The 19,073-nt window shown below is 44.3% G+C and overlaps 1 protein-coding gene across 7 annotated transcripts in view; it reads right to left on the bottom strand.

The window, feature by feature from the left end:
- DCC (DCC netrin 1 receptor) overlaps positions 1-19,073 on the bottom strand; it is a 1,000,213-nt gene that overhangs the window by 519,479 nt on the left and 461,661 nt on the right. For all 7 annotated transcript variants that reach the window (XM_068251343.1, XM_068251342.1, XM_068251341.1 and 4 more), the window contains 2 exons: positions 12,022-12,172; positions 5,301-5,437 (listed from right to left, as the gene is read on the bottom strand). In XM_068251343.1, the coding sequence (XP_068107444.1) occupies positions 5,301-5,437; positions 12,022-12,172 (288 nt within the window). The remainder of the gene's footprint in view (positions 1-5,300; positions 5,438-12,021; positions 12,173-19,073) is intronic.

Raw genomic sequence — 19,073 nt, forward strand, 5'->3', positions numbered from 1 at the left:
TACCTGGGGATCAACCTCACCACCTCATACTCAACCATCTATAAGCAAAACTTTCCCTCCCTTATTCAGAAAATTCTCCAGGATCTCCACAAATGGACGGCGTATAAAATCTCCTGGATAGGGAGAATATATTCACTAAAAATGAATATACTGCCCCGCATACTGTATCTATTTGAGACTCTACCGGTCCGGGTCCCTTCCATTCAGCTGGCTAAACTACAATCAGCATTCTTAAAGTTTGTTTGGAATCATAAACGTCCAAGAGTTTCCAAGTCTGTTCTTCTCTCTCCTAGAGAACAGGGAGGACTAGGTCTCCCACATTTAAAACACTACTATCAAGCTGCGCACTTGAGACAGCTGAAGGAATGGTCTGACCTAAGAGTCTTTTCTAAATGGGCTATAATAGAGGCCATGGAGGTCTCCCCACTTTCTCTAGCCTCCTACATATGGACCTTAAACCCCCCCAAACTGCCCCATAAGAACTTCCTCCCCACTATACAATTTACCCTCAGTATATGGAAAAATACTGCACGGAAAGCCGGCCTGATCTCACACCCATCCCCACTATATCCTATCTTAGGGAACCCCTTGTTTCCCCCAGGCACTGTCCCCTCCTTTATAGCCAGATGGTACCTCTCAGGATACTATAATTTAAATAACTGGACAGACCCTACCTCTGGCAAACTTATCACACTCTCCTTGTTAAGAGAAAAAATGCACCTCCCCCCATCAAGACTCATGGAAGCGAACCAAATCTCCCACTTCCTTAACAGTCATGTCAGGGGGGCCCCCCCAATACCCTCCCCTACCACCTTTGAAAGAATCTGCCTTCAGAAGGGACATCAAAAAGGCTTAATTTCCCAGATATACTCTCTTCTACAATCAAACTCAGGAACCTTAAAGGCTTCCCACCTCTACATGAAGAAATGGGAAAATGCTTTATCAATTGATATAAGTAATTCGGACTGGGAAGATATCTGGGAAAATGCCAAACACTCATCTATCTGCACTCAAATCAAAGAAAATATATACAAAATCCTATTCAGGTGGTATCTGACCCCTGAAGTCCTCGCAAATATCTACCCTCACACACCTGACACCTGCTGGAGGGGCTGCTCTCACAAAGGATCTCTTGAACACATCTTCTGGTCCTGCCCAGTAATCATTCCTTTATGGGAAGAGGTCAGCCATCTGATACTCTCGGTCACAGGCATTCCAATCCCATTAGACCCGACGATCTTACTCCTAGGCAAACCTATCCCTGGAGCTCCCAAACCTCTTATGCGTCTGATCACTCACATCCTAACTGCAACGAGACTTTCCATAGCCTCAGCTTGGAAAAACATAGCTCCTCCTAATATCTCAGAAGTTAAACTAAAAATTAACTGGATTATGACAATGGAACAGATGACAGCCACCCTGAGGGACACTGAACCTCAGTATCATAAAATATGGGGCCCATGGACCCTATACTCACCAGATTATATGCCTCCTTGAACTCACATCAGTTTCTGATGATTAGCTCTTCCCCTACACCGGAACCTTAGACCCCTTGCGTTTTTCAGGAATACCTTTCCTAGCTTTCTACACGTTGGGATGAGGTTGCCAAACACTGTGCCCTGTTGAAACCCCCCTTCCTGCCAATCCCTTCCCACCCACTCCCCTTCCCGACCCTACCCTTCCCTCTCTCTTCTCTTCTCCCTTAAGCACACCCATACTACACCCTCCCGCTTCTACTGGCTTTACTCTCTCTAGTCACATTATAGGACTTAAACCAAGGACTTGCTCCTACGATCATGGCACTACATCTGTGCTCATCATAGCAGAACCTCCGGACACCTCTTACATAAACCATCTATATTCTCACCTCTGAAACTAAAAGCAAAGACTCTTCCTTCATTTCTCCAATTAAGCTAAGAGACTTACTCATACATAGATTTATCTCTGCACAAAAGCTTGTTAGAAACTGAGATCCTGGTCTGACTGAAAAAGTCTCTGCTTTTTGATATTCCTATGTGATCTGATTGATATTTCCAATGTTGTGTTCTGCAAAGTTTATTGTACCCATGCCTATATTTTTTTTTTTTTTCAATAAAAACTAGAGTTACAAAAAAAATAAATAAAAAATATATCCATTTAAACGATGTGAATAAAGTTTAGAGACAATTAAACATATTTGCCAGTAGGAAAATACATATTTTTACTTAGATTTGAATATGAGTCCTGAAAAAGGGACATATGAGAGAGAAAGGGGGGCAGAGGTATTGGGTTCCCAAATAGGGACTGTCCTTTTAAAAGAGGGACAGTTGGGAGCTATGCAGTTTGATCAGGTGATTTGTTTTCATCACAGCCATGTGACACTTCTGTTTCCTCTGATCACAGCTAATCAGAGCCTTACAAATCTACCACCTGATCAAACTGATCACATGATTCTCTGTGAGTTTTGCTTCTGTGAGTGACTCCACAAATCATGTGCAGGAATTTTTGTTTTGGTAGGTTTTTTGGTTGTAAGAAGTAAGTAAAGGATATGAAGATCTGAATGAATACTTTACAGAAGAACTGCGAATATACATTCTGTTCCGCTTCTAGTCGTCATTAGTCACGCCGCTACAGGGGGGGGAGAGGAGGGGGAGCATATTCAGGGTTTCTTGGCATAGCGAGTTTCAATTAAAAAAGAACAATACTCTCTTATAGGCTTTATACTGGTTTTCTTGAGAAAAAAAAAAAAAAAAGAAATAAGCTAAGAATAATAGAGAATAAGAATGTTGCAGAATGGTAAAAGTGAAAAGAGAGACTGAATAATATTCTTTACCGATCTGAAATGGAGATCAGCAACAAAGAATAGGAGAGAGGATATTCTCCTTTTAAGTCAATTTATTTGTTTACAGAGGAGACATGAGATCGGTTTCTTTTGATTTAGAGGCTTTTGTGCTGTTATAATTGGTGTATGGCTGCATCTCGGCGACAATGGGATTCTTATTCCAGGAAAATAACTCTCTCTTTTTCCCCTTTGTATGTGAGGATAATTTGACAGAACGGTGTGAAATTAGACATCTTACATAACCGGTGGGGAAAAGGCATCAAGGTGTAGCTGTCACGATAGGTCTGTGTGTGCTGCGATTGCCTGGCGGACATGAATATTCTGCAGCGTGTTTGCTAAGTTTATTAGTGACCCCTCACTAATGATATATTCAGAATATTGTGGTGCATGCATCCATAGAAACTCAGCCCTGGTCATTTTGGCTCCGACAGCTCGTCACTGTGTATTTCTGGCATGAGTGGATAGCCAGTGTAAATCCCAGTGGGTACCAAGACGTTTTGAATCAGGATGATACCATTTATTGGCTAACTTAGAGGAAAACAAAAGTTAAGCTTTCGGCTGATAAGCCTTCTTCAGACTTTGTTCCTGAATATTAACAAAATGTTAAACACACAGCTCATATACACTGGACATTTGGAGGAGAACATTCTTTAGGCCATCCAATGACATTTATGACTGCAAAAGAATTTTCTCCTCCAAATGTCCAGTGTATATGAGCTGTGTGTTTTAACATCTTGTTAACATCCAGGAACAAAGTCTGAAGAAGGCTTATCAGCCGGAAGCTTACTTTTTGTTTTCCTCTAAGTTAGCTAATAAATAGCATCATCCTGATTCAAAACTTCTTGCTTTTACTGATCCAAAGTTTTGCAGGGGGGCCCTGTGATTTCTAGTTACACCCCTGGAGGCTGCCATATTTAATTCCTTTTAAGCAATACCAGTTGCCTGGCTGTCCTGCTGATCATCTGCCTCTAATACTTTCAGCCATAGACCCTGAACAAGCATACAGCAGATCAGGTGTTTCTGACAGTATTTCCAGAATTTACAAGATTATCTGCATGCTTATTTCTGGTGTGATTCAGACACTTCTGCCGCCAAATAGATCAGCAGGGCTGCCAGGCATTGTTTAAAGCAAGTCTGAAGGGAAAATAAAAAACAAAAAACAGATACTCACCTAAGGAGAGGGAAGGCTCTGGATCCTATAGAGCCTTCCTGTTCTCCTCATGGTGCCCGCTCTCCAGCGCTGCATCCCTCATTAGCAGTCTCTGACCGATCGGACTGAGACTGCTCTTCTCCGTCACTTCCGTCGGTGAGGGACTCTTCGGCAATCTTCGGGAGCCCGGCCACTCCATACTGCGTGTGCAAAGTACGTCACAGTGGACAGAGACATGTGGGTAGGGTTCCATTCCTTCCCATAGGAAATCACAGGGTCCATTTTGCATGTCCACTGATCCACTGCCACCAAATTTGTGAGGTGCCCAGGCAGCGAACCTTAAGTAAGCTCTGAAGTCTGCTTTAATAGTAAACGGAGAAAAAAATCTCCCAGCTTGAGAAGCGGTACACAGCAATAGCTGAGGTTAGTTTCAGCCATGATAAATCCTCTGCAGGTCACCATTACTGGTCCTCCCCTGACCACCAGAGACCCCACACAGGCCTATTACAAGTGCCACCAACATACCTGCCAACTTAAGATGAGAAAGAGGGGCACTTAAGCCACGCCCCTGATCACACCCCTGTCACACCCCTAGTCGCACATACCATAAAGATTTCATAAGAAAAATATGTTTTATAATTCAAACCACACTGGTCCTTTCTATCCTGGTTCATTTTCCTTCATAGTAACATTTTAAAATGAGTAATATATCAATTTAAAGGATGGGAATAAAGATTAGAGTCAATCAAACACATTTTTTAGTTGAGAAATATATATATATTTACATAGAGAAACAAAGTCCTGAAAAAGGGACAAATGAGGAGGAAAGAGGGACAGAGGGGGCAGGGCTCCCAAAGAGGGACTGTCCCTCCGAATGAGGGACGGTTGGGAGCAATGGCCACCATGAAATCTTCATCACAAGCCAAGCACAGCTGCATTAATAGCACTGCACCAAATTTGGGAGGTGCTCAGGCGGGGAACCTAAGCTCTGTAATCTGCCTCAATAGTAGACTGAGAAAAATCCTCTGCAAGACACCATTACTGGTCCTCTCCTGACCACCAGGGACTCCACACAGGCCCATGGCAGATGTCACCTAGAAAACTTCATCACGAGCCAAGCACAGCTGCATTAATAGCACTGCTCCTGCAATTAAACATTAGATTTTGTGCTGAGACAGAGCATGAGCAGCGAGACAGCAGAAGATTCATGGATATTACCTCCGCTCGCTGCGTACCAAACGGAACGCCGGCCAGTCCCATATACACATTAAATACCTTTTAAATAATAATTAAGGCATTGCAAAATTGAAACCATTCTGAAGTTCTTACCCAGAACGGTGAGATCGGCCGCGGCGGTGCTGTTTTCGTTCTTGTAGGAGACGACGCAAGTGTACGCGCCTGCGTCCTCCTCCGTCACGTTAGAAATCAGCAGATTGCTGCCTCCCAGTATCAAGTATTTCCTGGTCCTTAAATAGGAGAAAAAGCAAAATAAATCAGTTTAGCACTTAGAATAAGTCGAAATATTCTGTGCTGGTTGAAAAAAAATTAGGGGGTAAACAAGAGTGATGAGGGTTATGTCTAGAACTCATGGGGAGGCATGCAATCAGTTTCATCAGCTGATAGATTTGTATAGTTCTGATTTGCTGTGATGACTTCCTGTTTTAACCCATGAAAATGACCAGCAAATCAGAAACTTACAAATCTATCAGCTGATCAAACTGGTCACATGCTTCTCCAGAAGTTCTCCTGAGCATTGCTATCCCTATCTAGGAGAACTCATGGAGAAACAAGTGATCAGTTTGGTAGTTTAGATATGTAAGTCTCTGATTTGCTAGTCATGATCATGTGCTAAAGCAGGATGTGATCACAGCAAATCAGAGCTTTACAAATCTATCAGCTGATCTAATAAATCACATGCTTCACCATGAGTTCTCCTAGACATGAACATCACTAGTAAATAACAAGTTAAGTTAAAGAGACACTGAAGCGAAATTTTTTTTTATCATATAATGAATTGGTTGTGCATAATGTATAATTACTAGAATATGAGAAGCAAAGAAAATATTCTCACAACTTAATTTTCAGTTATATAGTGCTTTTGATAACATTGCATCATTCACTAATATTTGCAGTTTCCCCACTACTCAGCATTCTAAATGATTTTTACAGAGCAGACTGTGAACTTTTGACCTGTCCTGAACTGTTCTCTGCAGAAGAAAAAGCCTGACAGCTGGGATAATAAGCTTCAGATAACAGAGCTCTCTGCGACTTTGGAAGTCGTGGAGCTGAATGGCTTGTTTTGCAAGCTTAAAGGATACCGCAACTGTAAATAAGATTGCGGTAGTGTGTGGGGGAGCAGGGCCGGCCTTTGACCTGAGCGACCAGAGCGATCGCTCAGGGCGCCGGCTTCCAGGGGGCGCTCCTGCCGTCCACCACCCGCCTGGACGAGTAGGGCACAAACTGTTTGCAAGGAGCAGGCTGTTGTCTGGTGCAGCGGCAGGCACTAGGACCTGGAGGCACACTTCTCCAACCTCCTGCTCGGACGGATGCGTCCTTATCAGCCGTCCTCCCCGCCCCCTCAAGCACGCAGGAAGGATAGAGTAGTCCGAGGTGGCGAGGTAATCCCCTTGTGGGCTGCTGCAGACTTCTGTGTTGCCTTCTTCTGGCGTAGTGGTGATTACAGTGATGAATGGTAGCAAATGTCCTGTCTGCTGTAGCTAAGTTAGGGTGTGTGGGTGTGTGTGTGTGTGTGTGTGTGTGTGTGTGTGTGTGTCTCAGCAGTGTGCACAGTGTGTGTGTGTGTGTGTGTGTGTGTGTGTGTGTGTGTGTGTGTGTGTGTGTGTGTGTGTGTGTGTGTATTGCGTGTGTGTGTGTTGCGTGTGTGTGTGGACTGCGTGTGTGTGTGGACTGCGTGTGTGTGTGTGTGTGTGTGTGTGTGTGTGTGTGTGGACTGCGTGTGTGTGGACTGTGTGTGTGTGTGTGGACTGCGTGTGTGTGTGTGTGTGTGTGTGTAGACTGTGTGAGTGCGTAGTGTGTGGCTGCGTATATAGACTGCGTGCGTGCGTAGTGTGTGGCTGCGTATATAGACTGCGTGCGTGCGTAGTGTGTGGCTGCGTATATAGACTGCGTGCGTGCGTAGTGTGTGGCTGCGTATATAGACTGCGTGCGTAGTTTGTGGCTGCTTATATAGACTGCGTGCGTGCGTAGTGTGTGGCTGCGTATATAGACTGCGTGCGTAGTGTGTGGCTGCGTATATAGTCTGCGTGCGTGCGTGTGTAGTGTGTGGCTGCGTATATAGACTGCGTGCGTGTGTAGTGTGTGGCTGCGTATATAGACTGCGTGCGTGTGTATAGTGTAAGTGTGTGTGTGAGTGTATGTGCATACGTGCATGGATCTGCTGTCTGATTTCTATTTTGTGGCTGGGGGTGCCTGCATTATGCTTGACTTACACGGCTCGTTTTTGCCGCTCGATCGTTTCGCCGCTTGATTCTGCAGTCGATTCTCTTATCTTCCGCTCGTTTTTCTTATCTTTTCCATTCACTGCTATCGCAAATCGAGTGGCGAAACGATCGAGCGGGAGATCGGACATGTCGGAAATTGTCTATCGAGCCATCTAAATGGCTCAAAAACAAACCATGTATTCCCAGCATTAGGCGTCGGGGGATTTCTGTGTGAGAGATAGTTTAATCCATTACTGGGTGCCCAAATTTCTTTGTTCCATTTGATAATTGCGATGCGGGCCAGGGGGAAACAGTCATGGGCTCATATAAATAGCAGCTATATGGGTGGAAATAAGTTCCTACTGTTTGCAACTTTATTTTGCATTGTGGGTGGCCAGATTTCAACCTGTAGCCTCTATTTATATGGGCACCTATGGTGGTGCCTAAAAAAAGTTGCGCGCGTGCAAAGAGGCTGAAGGGGGGGGGGCACCAAAATCAGGTTTTGCTCAGGGCGCTGTGAAACCTAAGGCCGGCCCTGTGGGGGAGTATAAGTAAATACCTTTAGCTCCTCCTGCCCCCCTCCATCTGTTGCCGTTCCTCTAATTACCCTCCCAGTGTCCTGCGACTTTGTTGACCTATAACCTGGACATACTGCGCCCTGTGCGCGCAGTATGTCATCCCCACTTTGCTTCTGGCCGGCGCATAGCGTTCGGCTCAGAAGCACGCTGATTCCTCTGCCTCCCCTGGGCTGTGTGTGCGCGTATGTATCATGTAGTGTATGTATCAAAGTCTAGCGTCAATTTTAGGGGGAAGCCAATTAACTTATCTGTGTTTGGGGGATGTAGGAGGAAACCATACATACAAACTACTTGCAAATGTAGACCTGGCTGGGAGTCAAACCAGGGGCCCAGCATTGCAAGGCGAGAACGCTAATCACTAAGCCACAAAGACAGTCGCATTCTCATTCAGGATGACCGAAAAGCTGTCCACCAGGCTGCCCCCTCTAGAGTTCAAAGGAGGAAACAATATTTTTTCAACAAAGCTTTACTTAATCTAGGCCTTGACACTGGGTTCCTCTGTTTCTAGCAAGTACCAGCTGGATCACTAAACAAACAATAGTGAACAAGTGCTGTCATTTGGTGCCTCAGGCATGGTGGTCACTTATCTTTTGTACATTCTTCACCCTCCCCAGGCTGTTGAACTGTAACCAGGGCCGGATTTGTGCTCTTTACCGCCCAAGGCCAATGTCACCAGCCCCCCCCCCCCCCCCCTTCAGTATAGGTAGCAAGATGACCCGTTGCCCTTCTCTCCAGTATAGGTAGCCAGATGACCCGTCCCCCTTTTCTCTCCGTTTCTCTCCAGTATAGGTAGCCAGGTGGCTCCCTTAATCCCTCCTTCTCCCGCCCCCCCCCCCCTTTCAGTATAGGCAGCCAGCTCGTCTTCACACCACATCAGCCATCAGTGTCACTCATTTCTCAGCTCGTCTCCAGTGCAGAAGCTTCCTCTTCCTTTCCGTCTCCAATGCTGCCCAAGTCCATAGCCGCCGGCCACAATGCAAGTGTGCACAGAGAGCAAGGTAGCTGCTGCACAGGTGGCTAGCAGCAAAGTACTGCGGTCAGGCACTTGCCTGATCTCCCTGAATTGCTTGCAAATGCTGCACCAGTTTAGTTTTGCTGCTTTGGTGCCTTTGCTCCTGTGGTGCCCTAGGCCATGGTCTAAGTGGCCTTGGCCTAAATCCGTCCCTGACTGTAACCCAATCATGTGTGTGTACAGCACTGATTCTGAAAAACGTTACTGTAAATGTCTGTACCTACAGTATATGTGTGCAAAAAAAGTCATCTGACATCAATTGTCTCAACACGGTCACTGGTCCTCCAGCCCTGGCAGCCGATCTGTCCTTCCCACAGCTACTGTGTCCTGGCATCCCCTCCATTGGAGACGCCAACCATCGCTGCGCGAGCGCCTGCGCAGAACCTTCCAGGTTCGCACAGCCGCAGAAGATCCCGGTCAATTTGAGGTCAACAACTGTCAAATAGAACAACCAAGCAACTAAAGTCTATTCGGAAAAGGATCTATTATATTTGAATTTTTTGGACAGTTGAAGTGGCGTAACTACAATTCATGCCCCCCCCCCCCCCAGCAAAACTTTGAAGGGACCCCTCCCCTTGCCTCCCCTTGGTGCCCTTCATGGCCTTGGGGGCCCATCTCACAAGGGATATAAAACATGTGGCCATCACGATCTTCCCACCCACAGTGCCTAACCCTAACCCCTAAGCAACCCCCCCCCCCTTGCCGTGCTCAACTCCTACCACTAATAACCCTTGCCACAAAGCCGGGATTAACGGCAACACAGGGAAATTTGGGCATCACAATCTGTATAGCGGGCAGCTCCGGTGCCCGCTATTTTATCAAGCGCCTCTAGGATCCCAAATTTCCCTGTATTGCCACACATCCGACATTTTTACATTGCCGCCTATGGCTGCACCTTTTTTTCCTGCTTCGATACAACATAGAATCCTCGTACATTGAAGAAAACACAAAATAGTGTAACATCTAATCCGATAATAACACAACACACCATTACAAAACTATAAAATAAAACACACAACACATCAGAACAAAAATACAACCTCAGGGCTCTTTCACATCAGAGCTTGCGTTGGAGAACGCTCAAAGCATACGTTTTGTTGTATGCCTTTTACTGCGTTTTGATATGCGTTGCACTGCAGTGAGTGTGCGTTTTTAATCCGTTTTCAATGCGTTACTGCACATAGAAAAACGCAGGTAATTTTTTTTTCTTTTAGTTGTCAACTTTCTACATTGTTCCTCTGTTGCATTCTGGGACTGATTGCCTGCGTTAACGGATTAAAAACGCGCATAGTGTGCGTTTTACATTGACTAACATTGTAACGCATAAAGCTAGCGTTGGCCAAAAAACTGCGCCTGGGTGCAGTGGAACGCAACGCACAAAAAGGCTGCGTTATATGTGAAAGCTAAAATGAAAGTCTATGGACTTTCATTTCACCTTGGGTAACGCAAACTTTACCCTTTGCATTGGAACGCAGAAAATCTGCCCTAATGTGAAAGAGCCCTAAACAAAACATAACATCACACAACAAGTCACAACATATCGACACCATTAAACTCATAGCTAAACTAGACTATTGCTCCTGGCAGACACTGGAGATGGCTGCTGATTGTAATTGTATGAGAGAGGTAGAGAAGAAAACCGTGAGTTGGTGGAGGTTTCACGCGACCTGGTTATTTCATATGTTTAAACAACGGTCAGATTCATTCCTTATGATTGCATTTATACGATTGTTCATTTCAGGTCTGCGAAACCCTCTGTTCTTCCCCTGTCCTATAATTTCCCCCTCCACAGCCAGCGAGGTGTATGATGTTTCTGGAGAAGGGAGATGCTTGGCTGGGGTGGAACAATACAGAGCAATCAGAATTAATGACATCTCGAGATGCAGGTGCAGCACGTTCTCCAGTGCACAAGACTCTGCGCTGTCATTACACCTTCAGGCTGCATTCTCTTGCTGGATTCATATTGATTGAAAAATAATACTGAGGAATTCGACAGATGACAGGAGGAATAAATCCTAAACAAAACCTGCTCGTGTTTACGGCAAAGGTTAGCTAAACACGGCTGATGGGGGCAGAGACTAGGATAAGTAGGGATGTCGGCGAACGGTTCCCGAACCGTTCGCCGGCGAACCTCTCACCCTGTACTACTTCCGGGTCACTATGACCTGTAGTAGTACGGCTGCGCTGGGCCAGCGGTGCGGGTCCTTGATCGCGCACCTGTTGCATGGCACTTTCTGCGCATATGAGTGACGTCACGCTCATGCGCAGAGAGTGCCCGGCAACAGGCGTGCGATCAAAGACGGGCACCACCGGCCTAGTGCAGCCGTACTACGCCAGAAAGTTCAGTGTGACAGGCGGCAGGGATGATACATGTCATGCTCCTGGACGATCCTCTCTACTTGTTAGTTTGAATGAGCCCGGGGGCCAGCAAATCACCATGCATCTTCAGTCCCCACATGGTGATTGGTTGGCTGCAGGACTCTTTTAAACTAAACAGGAAGTGGAGAGGAGACGGGATTGCCAGGACCAGGTAATGTATCACAGATGGCGGTAATCACATCTTAGTGCTAAGGTAATTTAACACATTCATAAAACGTTAAATAACCTTAGTAGCGAGATGCTAACTACTCGCTACTAACCCTAATCCCCCAAAGTGGTGCCTTACCCTAACCACTCCCCCTGGTGGTGCCTAACCCTAACCACTCCCTCTGCAGAAACACCCTTTTACACACAGAAACGATAATTTCTTTGATAACGTAAAATCTGTACATACAAACGAAATAATGACAACAACTATAACATTGCAAGCTTCTAAAATGATAACATATTTCAAAAACTGTAATGTTCTAATGCTGTTAACGATATTTATTGGGCGCCCTTTTTTCTGCTTTCTTTTTGCCGTATTAACGATAATTGCATTATCGTCTATGGCGCACCCTTTTTGTCCACCCTCAGACGGCGCCCTTTTTTGCTGCTACCCTTTATTTCGCAGTAATCAGACCAATTGGGTGAAGACTTGCCTATTGGGGATGAGGTCTTCTCCCCGCATCCAGAGGATGGTCGGCGTCGGGTACCCAGAAACTGCGCACTCCAGAACCGCATCCTGCCCTTCGACCGCGGCAATGTTGGATGGCCTCTGGAGGAAGATTTGTTGCCGATGTAACCCGGATTCTGAAAGGGAGATCATGGTCAGTTTATTAACTTGTAATATCTGAATAATTCACATATTCATATAAGAAAGACTGGATGCGCTGGGAATGTAAAACTGCAAAAAAAAAACATCATTTGTCTTCCCAATCAGCATAATTACAAGCGTATAATTAATTCATTTGCAATCATTTTTTAAACAGCTCTTTTTATTGATATGAAGAGTAGTTTCTTTTGTACTAGTGTCGCTGTTGGACTAACGAAGTGCTAGGCGCCTCTGCAGTCTGCTGACTATTAACCAATCATTTCCAAGCCTGGGCTCTTATGCCAGCCAATCACATTGCACAAATGTTCCTGGCTGCCATTTTAGTTTCACAGTCGCACACATATGATGTCATAGCTTACATTTTTTTTTCACTGAAACTTTATTTACAACAAATACTTACACATTTAACCACTACAGCCTGCCACCAATTTTCACATATCAGCACTGCTCCCATTCATTTGCCAATAACTTTCTTACTACTTATCACACCCAACTGATCTATGTATTGTTATTGTTTTTTTCAGGACAAATTAGGCTTTTAGGGAGTGATATTTGTGTTTAGTAATTACCTTCTTTTCCATGCATTTTAAGGGGAAAATAAGGGAAAAGAATTGAAAAAAAAACCCATTTACATCCATTATAGCTGTACAATAAACAGTGCTAACTATAAGTTAAACCTACAAATTGTATTTTCTTATCCATCCTGGTTATCACAAAGTTTAGATTATGTTCCTAGCACAATGTATGGTGACACTATTTAATTTAGAAATAAAAGTGTTTTTTGCTTTCTCATTGTACACTATTGATGATTACAAGACCATATTTGCAAAAATAACTGTACCCTCATGGCATACATATTTAAAAAGCCAAGTTCCTAAGGTAACAATATATATATTCTTTTATATTCTGTCCCTTTGTTTTTATTTTACAAATATTTTATTTTGGTACAGAATATATGAACATTTTATTGCTTTTGATTCAATTTGTCACTAAAAAAATACACAAGACATAGCCCTTCACCCTAAAACACCCTAAAATCTATTCTACTACTTATTACAGTTATAATGTTACCACATATATCTTGTGCAGTTTCACTAATACTTTCCTAAGTTTGGTCATAATTTTGAAATTTACTTTTTATATTCGATTGAGTTTGTCCCTACCTATTTTTTATGTTATGTGGGTCAAAGATTTAAAACATATAAAATGTATTGTACAAAATGATATCACATGTGCCTCATTTAGTAACAAACTGATGGTGCACCCTCCACAACTACACTGGACATGTAGTTTAAGTAGATAGAGACTTGTGCTACGTACACACATGCGACAACGATCGTTCGTTGAGGACGACGAACGAACTTTTAATTGACGAAAGAACGACCGAAGTAAAGTTAGTTGTAAAAAGTGTGTAACGATCACATCGTTAGAACGAACGTTACACCACGTAAAAGCACTTAATGCGCCTGCGCATAAAATTGTGAAGTTCCTTGGAGAAAAAGTGAAATACGCATGTCCAGTCTGGTACGAACGATCGTTTCCAACGATGTACCACTTTTGCTAACGATCGTCGGTGGTAAAAATCCGCCAAGACAGAACTTTGTTTTGTAGCGATTTGCCTCGTTCGTCGTTTGCCTTAATAGTCATTGGTTCGTTTTTTGTAATGATCGTCGTTGGTAAAGATCGGGGAACGATCGTTACAAACGACTATAGTCGCATGTGTGTACGCACCTTTGGAATGATGAATGACATGCAAATAATTCCAAGTTGATGCAGAATTATGCAAATTTGGTATGCAAATATATGCAGCTTAAAAAATGTACAAAATCCTACATTGGATGCATCAACTTGGAATTATTTGCATCTCATTAACCATCATTAATCAAGCCAACTGAACATGCTGGTTAATTTCACACACATTTTTACGGGATCACACCTGAGTCGCCTTAGTATTGTTACACACCTTCAATTACAATTGGCCAATCACTGACCAATTTTACCACTGTCATGTAGTATGAGGCTTTACCTACACAATCTATCCTTAAGGATACCTGAAGTGACGTGTGACATGATGAGATAGACGTGCATGTACAGTGCCTAGCACACAAATAACTATGCTGTGTGCCTTTTTTTCTTTCTCTGCCTGAAATGATATATGATATAATGAATTGGTTGTGTAGTACGGATAATTACTAGAAGATTAGCAGCAAAGAAAATATTCTCATATTTTTATTTTCAGTTATAAAGTGTGTTTTATAACATTGCATCATTCTTTAATATCTGCAGTTTACACACTACTCAGTATTCTAAATGATTTTTTTCAGAGCAGTCTTGTGAACTATTGACCTGTCCTCTGGCAGAGAAAAAGAAAATTCTTCACTGACAGCTGAGATAATAAACTTCAGAAGACAGACCTCTCCACCACTTTGAAAGTCGTAGAGCTTAATGGCTTTTTTGCATAAAGATAACAACTGGAGTTTCTTAACTCTTCCTGTACTGGAAACAATTAGACTCATGTCTCTGATCCTAATGTTTTATTTCTTAGCTGTACTACACATACAAATCATTGTATCATATTATTTTTTTTCGCTTCACTGTCTCTTTAAGTGTGTACAGGCTTTAGTTTTCCAGAGAAATGTGTTTGCGCTTTCTGCAGGCGTCAGCCCACAGTGAATGCTGTCAGTTTCCCGCTAGGTTCCCTATTTCTTACAACTCAGTCCCCTAATTCCCTAGGGCAGGGAGCGGTCGTTGGTCTATGAGGTTTCCCACTGGGTCCCCTCAACTAGACTACCTCCCAAAAACAAATGTTCTCCAGAGGCCACATATAAGTCCCCTAAAAAGCTGCTTATATTTGCTTCCAGGCTTCTTTTTCTGTTTCTTTGTTTGTTGTTTAGGCTTGTGTCTCTCCAGCCCCCGGGTTAGCGTGCGATGCTTAGCTCTATAAATGCCGGCCCCATTATCCGCAGCCACATCCTATAATTGGCCAGTGATCCAGAGACATTATTAAATCGCAAAAACCCAGAGTTTAAACAACAGGTCAGCCAAACAGTCCGAGCCGCAAAGAAAGCTAATGGCGTATAATAAGCCGCATGCAGGACACGACGCAGAGAGGTTTATCGGAACAAAGAAGAAAGCGCAGCAGATGAGCCCAAAATGAGGAAAACGGAACGCCGTGTACTGAGCGCTGTCACGCAGCCTGATGGCTTCTGAGAACGGAGGGTTTACACACCGCAGTAAGCAAGAAAACAAAACAGGTCAAAGCTGAACAGTACAACAGGACTTCTCTGTTCTGCCCGATCACCACTGACAAAAACAAGACACAAAGACAAAAGTTTCTGTATCTAATTCAAAGCGAGTCTCCAATTACAGGGAAAGGCCCGTACCGCTTGCAGTGAGGCTAAGCTAAAAGCAAATGACCTCTTATGAAATGTAACAGTTATCATTGGACCCTGCAGATATTTTCTGAAAACTGCTGTACACAAGCCCCAAGTTATGGTCTCTGACGCTCAGGGGCGTAACTAGAAACCACTGAGCCCCCCTGCAAAACTTTGGATGGGTCCCCATCCTCCACCTGCACACTACATAGGGACTGTCTACAAATCTTTGTCTACAAAACTTTGTATGATTCCTTATCAGTGAATGAGCAGATGCAGTCATTAGAACAATTGTGCAGAGAGCAGAAAGTTTTTTCTCTCCTTGCCCTTAGTTGTCAGTCTTTCAGGACGGGCCCCCCTGTGGCTTCTGGGCCCCCTGCGGTTGCATCCCTTGCAGGGTCTATTGTTACGCCCCTGCTGATGCTCACTACTTGCATAGCTTCCAAATGTACTATGCCTGGGAGATTAAGCACTTCATGCAAAATGGGCGCTTATAAGGGCCAGTTCACACGGGCGTCTGCACGACTTTAACCAGCCGGGCGGTATGGACGAGCTCAGCTCGTCCATCACCGCCGGAGGCTGCCGCTCAGGCCCTGCTGGGCCGATTTTCATCAAATAAAGAGCAGCACACGCAGCCGGCACTTTGCCAGCCGCGTGTGCTGCCTGATCGCCGCCGCTCTGCGGCGATCCGCCACGAGCAGCGGCGAAAAAGGGGCACCCCAGCCGCCCGAGCCCAGTGTAGCCGGAACAAAAAGTTCCGGCCAGCGCTAAGGGCTGGATCGGAGGCGGCTGACGTCAGGACGTCGGCTGACGTCCAGGACGTCACTCCGCTCGTCGCTATGGCGACGATGTAAGCAAAACAAGGAAGGCCGCTCATTGCGGCCTTCCTTGTTTATTCTGGGCGCCGGAGGCGATCGGAAGAACGCCTCCGGAGTGCCCTCTAGTGGGCTTTCATGCAGCCAACTTTCAGTTGGCTGCATGAAATAGTTTTTTTTTTATTTAAAAAAAACCCTCCTGCAGCCGCCCTGGCGATCTTAATAGAACGCCAGGGTGGTTAAAGGACATCTGTAGCATTCATTGCTTAAAGTGAACTCTAGGTGAAAATAAACGGCTGAGATAAACCATTATATTTATCCTCCTACACCTTTTATATATAAACATTTACAAAGTAGGTTAAATGTTTTACTGTCTCTAATCAGTGGCAGCCTATTAAGTGTCCCAGAGTTAGAAAAAGGTCAATAGTTCATGTATTTTATAACTCCCTACCCTCAAGTTGTATTCTGCCAGGAAAACGTTTATGGCTGTAATTTTCTTATCAGTGATGTTTACTATATTCCCAACAAGACAGAAGCTGTCACTTCCCTGCCTAGGAATTAACTCTTTCAGGCAGCAAAATAAAATAAGTAATTCAGCCTGGTTATTAATACGTTTTGCACTGTACATAAACATGTTTATCTCCTCATGTCACATATTGCCTCGAGTACACTTCAAAGGAGACCTAAATTGAAACCAAAAAATTGCCCGTTTACTTACCTGGGGCTTTTTCGAACCCCCAGAAGTCTTCGTGGTCCCTTGCCATCATCCCACATTCCGCAGTTCCTCCAGTGTCCCCCTCCAATACTGGATATGCAGCATGTGCCCTGCACCTCCTCCAACCAGCAATATACACAAGCTCCTTAAAGCGGATCCGAGATGAAAAACCAACTATAACAAGTAACTTGCCTATATATCTTATCTAAAGTTTAGATCGTTTACACAGCAAATTTAGCTACAAACAGCTTTAATAGTTTATGATTCTTTATCCCTGTGATACAATGAGGGCAGCCATGTTCTGTTTGTCACAAGCTGATGGCTGGAGATGCTATCAGCTTGCCTGTGTGTAATGTGGCAAATTCAGTCCCCTCTCCTCCTCCCCTCTGCCTCTGAAATCTCTGGCTAGTAGCCTCTTCCTCCTGCCCAGACTGAGCTCCCATAAGCCCTTGCTACAGTGCCAAGGCAGTGCAGTGTGTCTGTTTCCTGCTTTCATGGAAGCAGACATAGGGTTAGGCACGGTTCACATTAGCGTTTTTTTGCAGACCTGAAGCAGAACGTATACTGTACAACCGAAATGGATGGAAAAGGATCCATTGTTAACTTATTGACCGTTCACATGCGTCCGTTGGTACGCATCCGTTGTATATGTTACGCTCCACGGACCGAAAAAATGCTGCAGGCCCTAATTTTCCGGACCATTCTGCCCAGCGGAACGCGACAGAAAAAAAAATGCCGTGCATTGGGGGCAATGGGGAACGGAACGTTTCTTCACACTAGTGAAGAAACTGACCTTTCCAAGGGAGATGGGGGCATGTGGCGACGTGAACCTGAGCGGCGGGAAGGTGAGGGAGGATGCAGAAGCTGGGCGGATGGGTGAAATACATACCTAAAAGGTCTGTTGAAGCTGGCGGTAGAGGCTTCAGTCTTCTTCCGCGTCATGTGACTACATGATGCGTCATGTGACTAATCACATGACACGCTGTGTAGTCACAGCGGAAGAAGAGGAAGCCTCTACCGCCAGCTTCAGTAGACCTTAAAGGGAACCTAAAGCAAGTAAAATTATATAAAATAATCACATGACGTAGCTGCAAATGAATATTACATACTTACCTCACCGTCAGTTCCTCTCAGAAGCTCACCATTTTCTTCTTACAGTGATCCCTTCCAGTTCTGACAATATTTTGTCAGAACTGAAATATACCAGTTGCTGTCAATTAAATATCAGCAGCTGTCATTTACAACTGAATGTGCAAGGTAATGTTCATGTTACCCTATGGCTCAAGTGGGCGATATTACAGTTTAACAGTGTGCTGACCAGGAAGCTGTTATGGGGTAATGGCCACTTTTAAAATGAGGACGGAGAATTCCATTGATTACAGCAGACAAACAGGATGCAGGATAGGAAAAAAAGATTGAGAATTAGACTACACAAGAGGTAAGTATGACCTGTGTATGGTTATTTTGACTTTTTATTTTCAGTTCAGGTTCTTTTTAAGGTACCGGTATGTATTTAATGGCAAATGGAATGAAAACTGATTAGAATGGATCAATCAGTGATCAGATCTGTTTTTCAGTGTGCACAGAGCCATCGGTTAAGCAGAGACCGGATCCGCTTACCGGATCCGTTTGGCTCAAAAACGCAATGTGAACCGGGCCTTAACATCTTGTGTTTAGAAACTAACTGCTCTGCTGAGGCAGCCAGGCTAAACTCTCTAAATACATACAGGGTGTATTTCTCCAGGTTTTCCTTCTGTCCTGTGAAAGAGTTTAGGTCCATTTTAAAAAAAATAAAAGGGACAAAAAAAAAAAAAAAACCATCACAGACGACCCAGAGGTATAGAAATGAAACAAGCAGGCATGTATAGTATAATGGAAGTATAGTGTTTGACCTCTCGGGTTATGATAAAATGGCAGGATGGGAGAGGCAGCGAACCGCTGCATTTACTTTAAATGGTGTCAGTCAGGTCAAGTG

The sequence above is a fragment of the Hyperolius riggenbachi genome, chromosome 1, assembly GCF_040937935.1.
Source record: "Hyperolius riggenbachi isolate aHypRig1 chromosome 1, aHypRig1.pri, whole genome shotgun sequence".
Classification (NCBI taxonomy): domain Eukaryota; kingdom Metazoa; phylum Chordata; class Amphibia; order Anura; family Hyperoliidae; genus Hyperolius; species Hyperolius riggenbachi.